Here is a 16,378-nt window from a genome sequence, read left to right on the forward strand (position 1 = left end):
GAATGCTTTTAAATCCTTTGTCTTTGAGATCTTTTAATCCAGCATGCGATAAAGACAAAAGCATGGCCATGAAGAGTTCTTGGCAGGAAGCCTGGGGGGCTTATGAAATCATTATTGGGAAGCTATTTATAGGGTGCATCTTAGATTTCTAGGTAGTGGTGGAATAGGAAGACATGTTCCAGAAGTGGGAGTCTGGGGTATATAAGTTGTTCTCAAGAGAGACTTCTATTAGAGTGAGGAATGTGGAGTTAAGTCCTGGCTCTTGTGAGGCTCCTATGGTCTTGAGCAAGTTGTCTAATTCAGTGTTAATTCTTATATGGTGCGTAGGGGAGAAGGGCAAGGGAAGAGAGTACTAATCCTAACATATCCTTTTGGAATAACATAAAAATCCTTAAGTTATCTTTCATACCCCATATGTAGCAGTGGTGCTAAAAGTAGATAACTAAGAATGGCAGTTATAGCAGGGAAAGCATAGATCAGGTAGTAAGGCAGTTCCAGAAAAACTTAGAGTAATCTAAATCAAAAGAAAGAATTCAACAAATAAAAGCGATCATTGATTTTGTCTGTCATCTAAAAGTACACTGGCTGCTGCATAGACTAAGCAAAAAAAGTGGGGTTTTCGTTTGTCTAGTTGTAGTTTCTGTTTGTTTTGTATTTTCACCTCATTAACACATCTCAAAATTTTCCAACATATCTTCATTTTTCTTTTTTCAAATTTAAAGTCTGTATTTTTGTGGGCCAGAGTGGGAATGTGTTGTACCTTTTGTTTTCTGTAGGTCATTCTGTCTGCACATACGCATCCTAGTTTCAGTTACATATTTCCGAAAAAATGACGTATTTCCAGACACATGGATTGACAAAGGGATAGAACATTAGGAATCTAGACCCTTCTAAAAAGTCTAGGTTATGTAAGTCTCCTCCCCAAAGCATTACTGTAATTATTTGTGACAAATAATGATCCATGTGAACATTAAGGGTGTTTGATATTCTATCAGCTGCCTCTTTCCTATGTGGATGAGCTGTAATAAAGTGACAGCTTAAGAACTCAGCCTTTTCAGGTGTGTGTTAGATTTTCTGTCTCTTAGCCCTAACTTCTAACAGAGGAGGTAGAATTAGTACATCAAAAATAATAACAACAAGAACAAGATAACCTTTGTTTTTATATATAATATTTTAAAGGGTTTTGAAGAAAAGCCTGACATGTGAAATTTGAATATGGTTCAAGGCTGTTCCAACTAGAATAAGGTTTTGATTTTTCTTGTTAATAAAGAAAATCAATATGTATTTGTGCATATGTATGATTTATTCACATACACATTATCTCTAAAATATATACATGCAAGTCCTTAACAGTTTTTTAAAACTACAGAGACTGTCATTTTCTGATTAACTAGTTTTCTAGTTAAAATGAGGGCAAAGAAGTCCCATTTACACTAATGTTTAGAAAATTCAACATGATGAATAATTACAGAGGCAATCTCCTAAAAGCCCAAATTAGAAAACTGTTATAAGGCACAGCCCTTCTAAAATGGGGCTGTGATTTGGGAACTGTTCCTCCCTCAGTCATTTAAACTATTTTAATAATCGTATTCTGCTGCTAGAGAGTTGGAAGGCTGTCAGTTCCCTTTATTTGAATGCTTACTATGTGCCAGAGACTGTGCTGTACACTTGACATGTATCATTTCACTTGGTTGTCATAGAAACTGTGGATGGAGGTAGTGCCACTTGAAAACTGAGCTTTGGAGAGAGAAATAAAGATTTTTCCCAAGATCATGTGGGAAGTGAGTGGTGGCACCCAGACTTGAACTTCAAAGCCTTGCTGCTTTTAACCAGCATAGTTAAGTCAAAGTCTGAAATCCATTTCCTTATTGCTTTTTCTTTTTCTTTTTTTTTTTTTTTTTTAATGCGGTCTTGCTCTGTCACCTAGGCTGGAGTGCAGAGGCCTGATCATAGTTTACTGCAGCCTCGAACTCCTGGGTTCAAGCGACCCTCCCGCCTCAGCCTCCCAAGTAGCTGGAATTAACAGGCATGAGTCAGCCTGCTCGGTCCCTTATTGCTTAACTGTAACATGGACCAAAGAAGCAGCCAACCCTGTTAGTTAATTCTTATTAGGAAGAGAAACCGCACCAGCTATTTTAAAAAAAAAAAAAAAAAGCAAAACAAAAATGAAAGTACCAAGGTGTACTGGAAAAGAACATTGAGCTTGGAAGGAGACCTGAGTTTGTACTTGGCTCAGTTACTCAGCTCATGTATCACTTTCTTAGGAAGGCCTTTCCCTGTCACGCCCTCCTTCTTGTTTGTCTCTGTTACAGCACTGAACTCATTGCCATAATTACCCTATTGCAGTGATTCTAAGGTGCACGTCTTTCACATTTTAACTTTTCTGAAGTGTGGATGCATTTTACAATTGATGGTGTTTTAAAATAAATTGGCAGCATTTTTTCTTAATTATTGGTACTTAAAATAAGGATGTGCTGTACAGTTGATGACATCTTAGATTTGATTAAGTGCATATTTATTTTGTATGTTCCCACAAAAATGTTTACATCATTCTCATGGTTTTAAATATCAGATGTATGCAATGATTTTCCAATTTCTAGCCTTTTTTAAGGTCCACCCCTGTATGTTGAACCACATTGTTTCTTCATATCACAAGGATTACAGATTCAACATATCTACTCTCCAAATCAGTTTGTCTTCTACTGTTCTCCATCTCAGTGAATGGCATCCACATTCGTACATTTGTGGAACTAAAACGTGAGATGATCGCCTGCCTGGGTTTGAATCCCGGTTCCACCCTATAGTAGTTACTCAAGCATGCAGTGAAGTATGTCACCTTAACTATTCACTTGTAAAATGGGCAACATAATAACACCTATCTCTGAGGATTGTTAGAATGACTAAGACATTGAATAAATGTTAGCTGTCCCTAATCTTTGTCATACATATCTATGACTTCTCTCCTTCCTCTGCACATGTAATTCATCAACTCCTGTGATAGATAGGTCCTTCAGAGTATCTCAGATCTCCCACTTCTATCTTGTTGCCACTTCTCCAATCTAAGCCCCCATTTTTCTTGCCTATGCAGCAACTAATATTGTAGCTTCTCCTCTTTCCCATGTCTAATCCAGTCAGAACTATCCATTAAATCAGAGCATGCCACTTCTTAAGACCTCCCTCACCCCCTACCCAATGCATTTGGTATAAAACACCGCATCATTAATGTGGTCTGTATGGTTCTCTGTCGCCTGCCTGGCTTCTGCCTACCTTTCCAGCCTCATCCTCTGCCACTCTGCCTCCCAGTATCACTCTTTTCCTCCAAAAGTACCTCCTACTCATCCTTTAGATTTCAGCTTAAATGTCACTTCCTCAGAGATGATTATTGATCTTCCAAACTAAAGTTCTTCAGTTACAGTCCTTTATATTGAATGTATACCTTTCTTCTTTAGGATGATCAGTTTCTTCCAAACTGTGGCTAAAGAAGTGAAGTAACTTCCGCAAGGCCAAAGAGTGAGATCTGTTAGAACTGGAATTCTATCTGTTAGAGGAAAAAAAAAAATCCAAAAAAGAGAAAAGAAGAAAAATTGAAAGAACTGGAATTACAACCCAGGGGCGGGGTGAACTCTAAAGCTGTGTCCTTTCTGTGATCTTTGCTGCCTTGAGGGCAGGAAAGAGGGTATGAATCAATGTTCTAAGTTTCAAAACATGGCCTGACTGCTGCTCGTTTATTTCCCATTTCAAGTTATCCTTAAATGAGCTAGGTGCAGTGGCTCATGCCTGTAATTCAATATGGGAGGCCGAGGCAGGTGGATCACTTGAGCCCAGGAGTTGGAGACCAGCCTGGTCAACATGGCGAGACCCCATCTCTACACATAAAATTAGCCGGGTGTGCTGGCACATGCCTCTAGTGCCAGCTACTCGGGGTAGGGGTGGGGGCCTGAGGTGGGAGGATCGCTTAGGCCCAGGAGGTTGAGGCTGCAGTAAGCTTTCGTGCCACTGCACTCCATCCTGGGTGACAAAGTGAGATCCTGTCTCAAAAAAAAAAAAAAAAAGTTATCCTTAAGTAGTATTCTTTCTGAGCCTTCATGCTCCCTCAATAGATTGTAACCTGTTAAAATAGTACCTGTTTTCTGATATATTATCAACTTAGCACTTACCTAAATTATCTTACATACAATAGGTACTCATTAAAAAGTTTTTCTCTTAGGGATGTTAAAGAAAAACAGTATTTTTTTCCATTTAATCTTTTCAAGGTTTGGAGCTGTCTCATGGAGGAATTGAATACCTTATTCTTTCTACCAGTCAATGGCAGAGTACAATTTATGTTTTTATATTTTGAATAGAACTGCTTTAAATTTTTTAAAGCTAATAGTTTGCATCTTAATGGATCATTACCCTTGTTTCATTGGGAAAAGAAGGAATTAACCTTACGTATTTTTGCTTTCCTTCAGGAATTAAGTGATCTACAGCGCGATCCACCTGCTCACTGTTCAGCTGGACCTGTGGGAGATGACTGTAAGCTTTGCTCTATTTCTGGGATTATGCTACTATTAAAAATTTAGGTTTGAACATTTGTTAATGACTCCAAAACTCCTTTATTTGTTTCAGTGTTCCACTGGCAAGCCACTATTATGGGGCCTGTAAGTATGATTCATATATATGAAATTAACCCCCTCAGCCATACTTCATTCTTGCCATTTCACCTTTGATCAGATGTTTGTGATGAGGGTTGAATATTCTTGTACTTTGAATCACCTAGGAAGCAAAATATTATTAAGGATTTACAATGATTTTCTAAAGCATTGGTGGCAAATACTTCCTGGGATCACTATTATGTTTTCCTTTGCTGAATCCTAGATCATTGCACATAATGGAGTGCCACAGCTTGAAACCAGGCTGTGTGTTTATCTTTTTTTTTTTTTCAAGTCACAGAGACTCAGTTGTAATTAACCATAATCATTCTCACATCCACAGTTTTGGTAGGTTAGAAATTAGTCTGATGAAGCCAAAAATTGAATTCCTACAAGTAACAAGTGTCAGTTTGCCATAAGTTTCATCACTGTTCTTTTTTGTGAAAGAGAATCAATAAAATATTACAATGGGTCTATTTTTACCTCCTTATAAATTTGCTGCTTTTAATTTTGTTGCATTGTCCTAAACACAGAATTATCTACTTTTTGATAATTGGCTACTCTCAATACTTATTACTTTTGTTAAACTTCTTTCTTTCAATACTTTAGAGGCAGTTATAAGACTTGAAACGGGCTTTTTCTTTCTATGAGCAAAAATCTGCCTGCATAAGAATGAGCACTGACAGCTCAAGTCTACTTTCCGGGTGAGAGTACATAAGTAACACGTTTCCATGAACACCATTCTCTTCTCCCTCCCCTGAAAGAGCTTTATCTAGTGAGTTACAGAGTTTTTAATCAGATAGCCTTGTGTTTAACTTTAAAAAACACCAAAACTACTGAATTTCAAAGTGGTACTCTGGGCATTTGTCTCAAATTATTGTTTTATTAAGTTTGTTTTTTTAAAAAGGCAAAATACAATGCATTTATATAACAACTATCAATAAGAATCCATTCATTTCTGTTTGTTTTTAATTAGTTACTAAGAACCTTCAAAATACTCTCATTTAAAGGCCCACCCTTACCTTTTGAATTATGGCCTTTCACAAATATTTTTTAGGTGACTCACACGTAACAAATGGTTATAATTATGTTATTCATAACTCACTTTAGTAATGTAAATATTTACAGTACTCTGGACCATATCTGTCATTGTAATTTGTCTTCATTTTCTGTATTTCTTACAATTTTTGATAAACTAGAATTAAACAATATATATATAGTAAGAATTATTATACAGTAAAATCCTCTAGCATATATGTGGAAACTTAAGGAGAAAGTAATGAGTCTTGGTGTTATTACCAGAATGCTAATATAACATGATATATTTAATTAAATATGAAAGAATTAAAATAGAATTATAGGTATATTTTGCTAGCATTTTTCTTTTTTTTAATTTTTTTGCTTGTAATGTTATATTTTCTAATGGTCATAAAGAAACATGGTCAAATTTAAATTTCTCTAGTAAAGTTGATTCCCAATTTGATAGTAGCATGAATATATAATTTTGTTTTGGACTTTTTTGGATTCTCTACATTATTTTATAAATAATTACTAAACGAAGATTTGGCAGATAAATTGCGTAGCAGGGTCCTTAGCATTTTCTTTTCATGACAGCCTCTTCAGTTCATCTCCATTCTTGGTCATTAAGTGAACATCAGAACTTAAGTTTTACTAGCCTCAACGCTTTTTCAAAAAAAATACTGATTACGGCTGCAGAAAATGATCTTTTCCCACAGCAGTCTTGTGTGTATACTGATCTTTAACAATTTGTACTCATAACCAGATTTGTTTGGACAAGTCACAGCACTGTGTGTGTCCTGTTTTTGTTTTGTTTTAAATTTTATGATGTCGGCATAATTGTTGGAAAATCCTCGTTCATACCTGCAGAGAAACCTGTTCTCAAGGTAAATGATTTGAACTTATGACAAAATGGTTGCATTTTTTTCATACTGGTAATATTTAATGAAATTATTTTAAACACGATGGCATTTTTTTCAAACTGATAATATTTGGGGGAAATAATTTTGTTGTTATAAATAAATATAGTAATCAAATGCTGATGCAAATCTTTTGTAATTTCAGCCTGATAGCGCGTATCAAGGTGGAGTCTTCTTTCTCACTGTACATTTTCCGACAGATTATCCTTTTAAACCACCAAAGGTATTTTTATTTTTATGATTGATGTGACTCCCATGTAAGGGATTTTACTCTTTATCTAGAGCTCATTTCGTATGTCAAAGACTGTGGGGAGGTTAGCATTTTCAAACTGTTTTGTAAAAACTACTGAATCTAAAATCTGATTTCTCACTGAAATACTGTATTAAGTCTATAAAACAAAAGTCAGTACCTGTCATGCTATGAATTAAATTCCTTGCTTTTCTTTCCCTTCTTATTGGATATGTGTAGTTTGGGACATTTTTATGATTAAGAGTCAGACTTTTCTATTCATGGAATTATCTTTCCAAAATTGATCCTTCTTTCTCTGTTTTTTTTTTTTAGTATTCAATAAACATTTCACTGAGTACCTACTGTGTTCTTCTACACTGGGGGATCCAAAAGTAAATATGAAACAGTCCCTTAATTTAGTATGGTGAGAGAGAGAAACACATGTTAAATTTAGATTTGTTCTAAAGAGGAAACAGATGATGGGAATATCAGGGAGGGAAAAAATGAGCAGATTCTGTCACTCAGGAAATGATTATTTTAAATAGTTAAAAACATTAACATTGTATTTATGAAATGATATGACAACTCTTGTGGAAAATTAGGATTCTTGATGGATTTCTTAGCTGACACCCCTCAACTTTGCCCTGAAACAGCATCAGCACCCTGTTTTTAGATCCAAGTGTTACTTCCAGGTATCACCAATAATGAAATTAAGAAAAGGATTACTTCTACGTATGATGAAAGCCATGGTTAATTACTTTAGATGCTACTCAAGCAGTCATACCAGCTACTAGAGACTTATTTATTACACTGTCCAAAATACTCTTCAGTTCCTTGGAGGGGGAAAGAAGGAAGCTGACTTGTTTTGTGTTCACATTCTCACTAGCTAGAACTGTGTAGCACAAAGTAGATAATTATTTGATTTGTGCTGATGACTTTTCTCCTCTAAAGTTATGTAAAGTTGAGGATATTTTACCCTAGAGCAAATTGGTTCTGTTTTATTCATAGTTGATTCAAAGGTGATTATCATGTTTTGTTGTTTTGTTTTATGTTTAGATCGCTTTCACAACAAAAATTTACCATCCAAACATAAACAGTAATGGAAGTATTTGTCTCGATATTCTGAGGTCACAATGGTCACCAGCTCTGACTGTATCAAAAGGTAATTTCATTGATCAGATTTGAAACAGTTGATAACAGTGAGACAGGAAAAAAACAGCAGAATTACCTATGGACTAAAGTTTTAAAAAAATGATTAACTGTGCTTTCTCCTGTTTTGATTTTGTTTTGCTCTCTTTGCTTTTATGTTACTCTGGCTTTTGGCAATTAGCTTTGGTTGAGGGGAGTGTGGATGGACAAACCTAAATGATGAAATGAGAAAAAAACTTAAAATATCAGAGCTAGAAATTTGGGGATAAACCTACTGACATTTTATCCTTTTAGCTTGGGTGTTGTCTTTTAAAAAAGAGAGAGTGCCCGGGCACTGTGGCTCATGCCTGTTATTCTAACACTTTGGAAGGCTGAAGTGGGAGGATTGCTTGAGCCCAAGAGTTCGAGACCGGCCTGGGCAACATAGGAGACCCCATCTCTGCAAAAGAAGAGAGCGAATAAGAGATAGTAAAGGGAAGATTTTGGGACTAGTTGTCCCATTCATTAAATGGAAATGTTGACAATAATAAAGCTTTACAGCTGTTTTACTTCAGCCAAGAAAAAAATACCAGATTTGATTGATAAATGATTTAAAATGAAAGACATTTCACACTGTAGGATAATGCAGTACATATAGCATGTTAGTCTAAACTTCTAATAATCAGTAGCATCATTATAGTGACTGACACAAGATCTGTGCTGATTCTCAACTTTTACAGGTGTATAACTGTTCTTTGCTGGATTATCAGGTGTATACATAGGGCATCTGAAGCCATTTTATTTCATTAGCCACTACTACTTACTGTGCTAGCACTCTTAATTTATGTCTTGTTTCTCCAAAAGAAGAGAACTTGACAGCTGGAAAATACTGTTTAGGTTAGAAGCAGCTGCACTGAAGTAACCATCAAGTTTTCCGTTTTTATAAAATTGAAGAAAATGTCTCTCTTGAAAGGTTTTATGGAAGCAATCTGTACTTATTTTTAATAATTGCTACTTGAATATACAGCATGTTTTTAAAAGTAATAAGGTTTATAGGAAGCAGGGTCCACAGCTGTAGCTCTTTCAAATATTAGATAAATAATAGCTCTTTCAGTTCAATTATTTATGAACGGTAGTTTCTCTGACCTAAGATGCTCATCTACAGTATTCATATAGATTCTCATATTCTTTTAAGAATCTTTCACACAGTGTAACTGTCATGCATTAGATATATGAAAGATTCTGTGTTGAAGGGTAATTCAAGTTCATATGCTGTTTCCTGGAATGGTGTCACAAAATAGATCTCACTTGGCATAAACTGCCAAGTCCTTATACATATAAAAGAAATGGCAAACTGCCAGATATTGTACTTATATTCTGACATTGGTAGCTTTTTATAAAGAATCAGTAGTGTTAGATTCTGGAAACCATCCTGTGAGAAATGAAACAGCCTCAGTTTCCTTATAAGTAAAGTGGAGGTTCTTATAGTGTTACCATACAGGGTTGCTATGTGCCTAGCACATAGTGGGCACTTACATGAATGTTAACTGTTACCCTTTTCCTTACCTTAAAGGATAGACATGGTTTGTGTGCATGATAGTGAAATTGGGGCAAATGGCTCCTGGCAGTAGGGGTGAGCAGAGGAGGAACTTCCTTCTTGCTTACTTTTTTATAAGATAGATCGTACCTTGCTCATTTGTTGGTATATTTTTTACTTTTCTATATATATATTTTTAATTTTTAATTTGTTTATCTTAAAAGATTTTTTTTCTAAATTAAATATAGACAGAGTCTTGCTGTGTTACCCAGGCTAGTCTCAAACTCCTGGCCTCAAGTGATCCTCCTGCCTTGGTCTCCCAAAGTGCTGGGATTATAGGTGTGAGCCACCTTGCCCAGCTTATTATTTTGATTTGTTTATTTTTTGAGATGGGGTTGCTGTGTTGCCCAGGCTGGTCTCGAACTCCTAAGCTCAAGGATCCTTCTGCCTCAGCCTCCCAAGTAGCTGGCATTATAGGCACATGCCATGATTGCCTGGAGCTTTTCCATATTTTAAATGTCTTCTTTTGCTTTTTATCATGAGGTTAGTCTGGAAGCATTCTGGGGCTGTAAGTTCGCCCTGAAAATCTGCCCGGTTGGTTTAATATACAAGGCTTTAAGTTTCATTGGGCAGATAGAAGATAAGAAAGATGAATAAAATACTAATTTTTTCTTTAGTTCATAACACCCCCCCTTTGCCTGTCATTGTAAGAGTCAACTCTGCCCTATAAATCCACCTTTGGACTTGAAAGAGTAGGAAAATAGAAAGGAAATGCGGTGGGGTGGGGGCAAGTGGAAATGGGAGGTTGGTCCAGAGGTTCCATGAACGTCCTCAGAAGTGGTGGCATGCAATTGAAGCAGACAAATGAGGAACCAGAGTCCTTGTTCCCTCTTATTTCAGATACTTAGATTGTGTGTGTGTGTGTGTGTGTGTGTGTGTAAGTTAGGATTTTGACATACTGGAGTAACAACTACTTTTTCAATTTTCATTTCTTTCTAAAATATGCAAGCTATATAAAGATAGCTGTTCACATTATTTTTACATGCATGCAATACGAATAAAGTACATGAAGTAAAGATTCATTGAAAAAAATTTTACGAATTTTTCTTCTTTGTAGACAGACCATAGCTCTAAGCCAAAGTAAAAGAGTGTATGAGCACAGTATCCAAAATGGTTTGGAATGTTAACTGTAATTTGATTGTTCTGTAGAGAACTCTCAAGTTTAAAGGTTGTTAATAGCTACTTTGGAGGCTCACATTTTTTTAAATAAATGGAAACTCGGAATTTAAAACTTCAAGAGCTAAAATAATTTTATATTTTATGCATCCTATGGTAATTTTATAACTTTAAAAATTAAAGATCAATTTGCCATCAACCAAAGTAGAATAAAATGTAATTTGATGTGTTCATTTTATTTTGTTTTTTTTATAAGTACAGTATCTATATTCACTAAAATTATTTTCACATATGTAATTTGAAGTAGAAGGGTTATTGTCTAATATGATGTTCTCTTTTAAATCTAGTTTTATTGTCCATATGTTCTCTACTTTGTGATCCTAATCCAGATGACCCCTTAGTACCAGATATTGCACAAATCTATAAATCAGATAAAGAAAAGTAAGTGTTTACTTATCTTAGTTTCTGTATGGATACATTCCTGTATAGTATGCCAAAACATGAATATTATCAATATGTTTTAAGTAAATTTAATTATGGTTGTTATATGTATATTTTTTATCTTTTTCCAATGGAGTAAACCTTTCTTTTAGAACTCTGTTAGATGTTTTACGATAAATCTTGTTCCTTCCCACTTAGTGTTCAATAGCATATACTCTGTATTTGAAAAATAGGTGTATATATTCTAGGTGATAAATTAAAAATGAAACAATTTAATCATTGGAAAGTATTAAATATGTATTGCTTATCTTCTCCAAAGAAGAGAAGTTCTCTCTCTGCCCATCCAAACTGACCTAATTCTCAAGCTGCTTCATCTTGCTAGTACTGTAGGTTCATTTGCAATTTGTAGATAATGCTCCTTCAGGATTGGCTTTTGTAAATTTCTGTTAGAAGCTGGTTTCTGCATTTTGATTTTTGTATATTTGGATACATTTTCATATAGGTTGCAGAGAAATCCATGAGTTAAAAAATTATTTTTCCTGTTTTATTTCTGCATGAACCTAAGTCACATTGACCCAATAATTGATATATGCGTGGTTATTGCAATTAAGTATAAGATTATTGCAATTAAGTATAAAACTTAACAATTAAGTTTTATATAGACAAATGCTTCTGAAATACTAATTTTGTATGTTTTTACTATATCCTTTTTGTACATCTACAGATACAACAGACATGCAAGAGAATGGACTCAGAAATATGCAATGTAAAAATCAAAAACATTTTCATATATACCAGAGTACTGTAAAATCTAGGTTTTTTTCAACATTAGCAGTAAATTGAGCACTGTTTACTGTTTCATTGTACCATGAAACCATTTGATTTTTACCCATTTTAAATGTGTTTCTGAAGCAAGACAAAACAAACTTCCAAAAATACCCTTAAGACTGTGATGAGAGCATTTATCATTTTGTATGCATTGAGAAAGACATTTATTATGGTTTTTAAGACACTTGGACATCTGCATCTTCAGCTTACAAGATCTACAATGCAGCTGAAAAGCAACCAAATTATTTTTTGCTGAAACTAGATGTTTTTACATGAGAAATACTGTATGTGTTGTCTAAGATGTCAGTTTTATAAATCTGTATTCAGATTTCATTCTTTGTTAGCTCACTTTATAATTTGTATTTTTTTACTGTATAGACTAAATATATTCTATTTACATGTACGTCAACTCATTACTTTTTTCCTGTGAACAGTATTGAAAAACCCCAATGGCTGATAATTAAGTGAATTAACTGTGTCTCCCTTGTCTTAGGATATTCTGTAGATTGATTGCAGATTTCTTAAATCTGAAATGATCTTTACACTGTAATTCTCAGCATACTGATTATGGAGAAACACTTGTTTTGATTTTGTTATACTTGACTTAACTTTATTGCAATGTGAATTAATTGCACTGCTAAGTAGGAAGATGTGTAACTTTTATTTGTTGCTATTCACATTTGAATTTTTTCCTGTATAGGCAATATTATATTGACACCTTTTACAGATCTTACTGTAGCTTTTTCCATATAAATAAAATGCTTTTTCTACTACTTGTCTTGATTACTTAAAAAAATAAAAATATAAGTAAGGATCAAAACTCTAAAATTTTGCATGAAAATTACATCCAAATTGTGAAAATCAGATCTATTTTGTTTGCCATTAGTCACCATTAGTTATATAAATTTTATTGTTTTAGGTTAGTATCTCTTTACTAAATTGTCAGTCTTTAAGATGATATATGTTGATCCCTTGCTGTAGAGGAGAATTTAGAGTAATTTGGGGTTTGTCTTGGATTATATCTAAATGGATTATTTGTTAAAAGTACTGAAATGAGTATAAGGCAGTATCACCCATCCAAAAGAAAGGTCTTTATAGACCTACACAGTCACTAGATTAATTCATTAAAATGCCCCCACCCCGATGTAATTGACATTACATTTCTTAACATTTTAAAATCTAGAATTTCTAAAATGGAATTTAATGCCATCACAATTTGAAAAACATTTTTTTTTTTTTTACTATAGCAGTTACAAAGGAAGTTCTAAAATTATGCCTCCCTCTGTTTTTATAAGTTGCCATCGAAAAGTGATTTAAATAAGCAGGTTATCTTTATAGATTTTAAAGAAAACTAACAAGTTTTAATGTTTTAACTTGGGGAAAAAATACATCTCTTTAATGTTTAGCATGCTTGTCAACCTTGAGTGAGTGTCATTTTTAAGAACAGTTGTAGCCCTTCTGATTATTGCAGTAGCTGTAGAAGTATGTAAGAATATGTGATGGGTGTAGTCATTAGCAAAGCATTTAAATCACTTGAGTATTTTGTCATGGTTCATTATTATTAAAGCACAAAATAACCTATTGTTAGAAAATATGTGTTTTTATAAATGAATGTAAAATAATTAAATGAATTGTGAAATGGATGTTTAAGAAAATATAGGCTTAAAAAGTAAATCTATAAAATGATGTCTTAAAACAGCCATATCATGAAAAATTCTACTTAGCTATATTATTATAAGCTACATTTGCCCTGAATTTGAACACTCAACATCATTAGATTTAAGTATTTAGTATATTTTGATAGTAAAGGGTTTTGTTTCTTGAATATCTTCACTTTAAACAAACAAAAAAACAACTTTCATTTGTGTGGCATTTATTTTTGGAAGTGTCTTCTTTTTTTTCTTTATTAAAGTTTTTGAAACTTGCCTAACTCGTTTGCCTTTGCTTACATCTGGATTGTACTAGACTTGAGGAGTAAGCAGAAGTTCTCATAATTAGCTAAAAACCTTGAGTTCCATAGTGGCGTCATGATCAGTCAGATCACCATTTTGGGTATATTATTTTTGCTTAACTCTTAACAGGGAGAACATCGGTTACCTTTTAAAACTATAGATCAAAAGCCAGGGCCGTTTGTGGATTAAGCATTAATTTAAGGACTTCCTCAGAGTGACAGAAATGGGTAGTCTTTTGGGGATTTAGGATCCCACCTCTTGAAGTTGCATATTTGAAAACCATGTTCAAATTGGATTCTGAACACTTACAACTGCCATATACAGCAGTTACCCACATCAGTGATATGGGTTGTCAGGGCAGCCTCACCACCATCCTCCAACTGTCTCAAAAGCATGTGATTCCTGAAGTACGAGCTTTACATATATGCCTCTGTCAACTGTAGTTAATTATTAATTTTTGCATTATTTCCCTGTTTCACACCTCTTAAACTCTGATAGGGAAAATTAAAAATTATAAATGAACTACATATCAAGGACAACTCCAAGAGTTAATGTTCAAAAGTTACTTTTCATAAGAAAAAATAAAAATAATACATTGCAGTTTTAAATTTTTCTTATTTATCACAGTGATCTATGTAATGATTCAGTCATTGATGTTTATCAAGATCCTGCTCTCCCACAGTTCTGTGTTTTTTAAATGGAGAGATTAAGGAAATTAATTTTCCTCCCAAATTAAAAGAAATTATTGGTCATGAAACTATATCATGTCTGTTTATTGGTAGTCATTTTTAACTGTACAAAAGCCCAGCCCAGTTGATAATGCTTTAAAATTTGAGTTCTGCAGTAGAATCATCAGTCCTGTTATTCTGTCTTCTTAGGACCAGCCATGAAAAATGTGATCAGTGCTTTAGCCATGGCCATAAAAACAGAGCTTCATTGTATTCGAATTGTTAAAAGTACTGTTTATCTTTGTTTCAGTCTTTTAAGTGATTAATACAATAAAAAATCTGATTTTTAAAAAATTAGTTTTATCACTTTTCAGCTGTAAAGTAGGACTTTCACAATTTTTTTTTCTTTAAAGCAGAGGCTTAATCACAGTTTAATAGCTGTAAAATGTAATGCAGATTATTTATGAAAGGTCTTATAATGCTTCTCTTTTATTATTCTGATGGTTGTGTTGCACAAATGGGGCAGCAGGTAGAGTCTCATCTAATTTCACTTGTAAAAGTTCCTATGTGTAGATAACTAGTCATTTCTACTCTCTGTTTTTGAACTGAGTAATGTGTGAGCTCTTCTTAAACTGTGTAATTAATATGTTTTCCCTAGTTTTTTTCAGTAGTGGCGATAACTGAAAATTTGCAGACGGCTGATAGTGTCCTGGTGACAGCCTAATAGATGTTATATCCTTACTTGTATTTTGTTACATTTACATTTCTGCTCCCATTATCCTGTTATGTAAGACTGTGGCTTTAGATTGTAAATGAACTGAACTAATAGGAAGAGAGAAAATTCACCTGAGAGTATTAGTATTGGGGGGCATTTTGTGTAATAAGAAACATTTCTCTAAAAACTTGGTTAGCACTCTCTTAGGTCCTATTGTTGTCGAGGGAGAGATGTGCCTTTCTTCTCTCATGAGGAGGTTGCTTTTATTATACTGGCATATGCTGAAGGTCTGAACTCTGCTTTCCTCATATAATTTACTTGGCAGGAAAAACCGTTAAGATCTCTTGAGTGCAAAAGATCACTATGAATTGCATATGAAATATTTCAGTATAAACTCTTAATATATATATTGTGGGAACAGTTGTGACACCACTTGTGTTAGCACTTTTGGTACACTTGTTTTGGCAGTCCCACACATTCAACGTGTCGATAGAAGAATGCACAGGACTCAACATATCATCATACTCAACAGTTAAGATTTATTACAGCCACCTGGCAAGGATACACAGTGGGGGCAGTAAGGGGGAAAGACAGACCAGGCAGTCTGGAGGAATCCATGTGCAGGCTCCCTGTGCTCTCCCTGAAGGGGCCACAAGAGTAAAGCCTTCCTCTAGTAGTAGCATGGGCATAATGTTTCTGCCCTAGGAAGCCAGTGTGAAACTCAAAGTCCAGGGTTTTTGTTGGGGGCTAATCACAAAAGCATCCTTTGTTTTCCAGAATTCTAGTCTGCTAGAAGGAAAGCAGGTGTTCACCATAAATCACATTGTTTACTTAAGAAGTCTAGTCAGGCTAGCACAGCAAGCACATCTTATCACTCGGATGGTTTCAGAAGCCAGGTTTCTAGATGTCAGCCAAGGGCAAACCTTGTAAACAGGACATTCTAAAGATCAGGCCTATATAATTTGTTGAAAAAAACTATTCTTTCCCTTTGAATGGCCTTAGTACCCTTGTTGAAAACCAACTGACCATAGAGGTTTATTTCTGCTCTCTCAGTTCCATTCCATCAATCAATATGCCTTATCCCAGTACGACACTGTTTTGATTACTGTAACTCTGTAGTAGCTTTTGAAATGGGG

General features: G+C 34.5%; 1 protein-coding gene across 3 annotated transcripts in view; it reads left to right on the forward strand.

Moving 5' to 3' along the window:
- Window positions 1-13,833, forward strand: part of UBE2D1 (ubiquitin conjugating enzyme E2 D1) — a 35,849-nt gene extending 22,016 nt beyond the window's left edge. For all 3 annotated transcript variants that reach the window (XM_003258253.3, XM_004091105.3, XM_030798526.1), the window contains 6 exons: window positions 4,452-4,515; window positions 4,609-4,640; window positions 6,714-6,791; window positions 7,854-7,959; window positions 10,986-11,079; window positions 11,804-13,833. In XM_003258253.3, coding sequence (XP_003258301.1) covers window positions 4,452-4,515; window positions 4,609-4,640; window positions 6,714-6,791; window positions 7,854-7,959; window positions 10,986-11,079; window positions 11,804-11,849 — 420 coding nt within the window. In that variant the 3' untranslated portion in view covers window positions 11,850-13,833. The remainder of the gene's footprint in view (window positions 1-4,451; window positions 4,516-4,608; window positions 4,641-6,713; window positions 6,792-7,853; window positions 7,960-10,985; window positions 11,080-11,803) is intronic.
- Window positions 13,834-16,378: the final 2,545 nt, after the last annotated feature.

Source organism: Nomascus leucogenys, chromosome 18 (genome assembly GCF_006542625.1).
Source record: "Nomascus leucogenys isolate Asia chromosome 18, Asia_NLE_v1, whole genome shotgun sequence".
Classification (NCBI taxonomy): Eukaryota; Metazoa; Chordata; class Mammalia; order Primates; family Hylobatidae; genus Nomascus; species Nomascus leucogenys.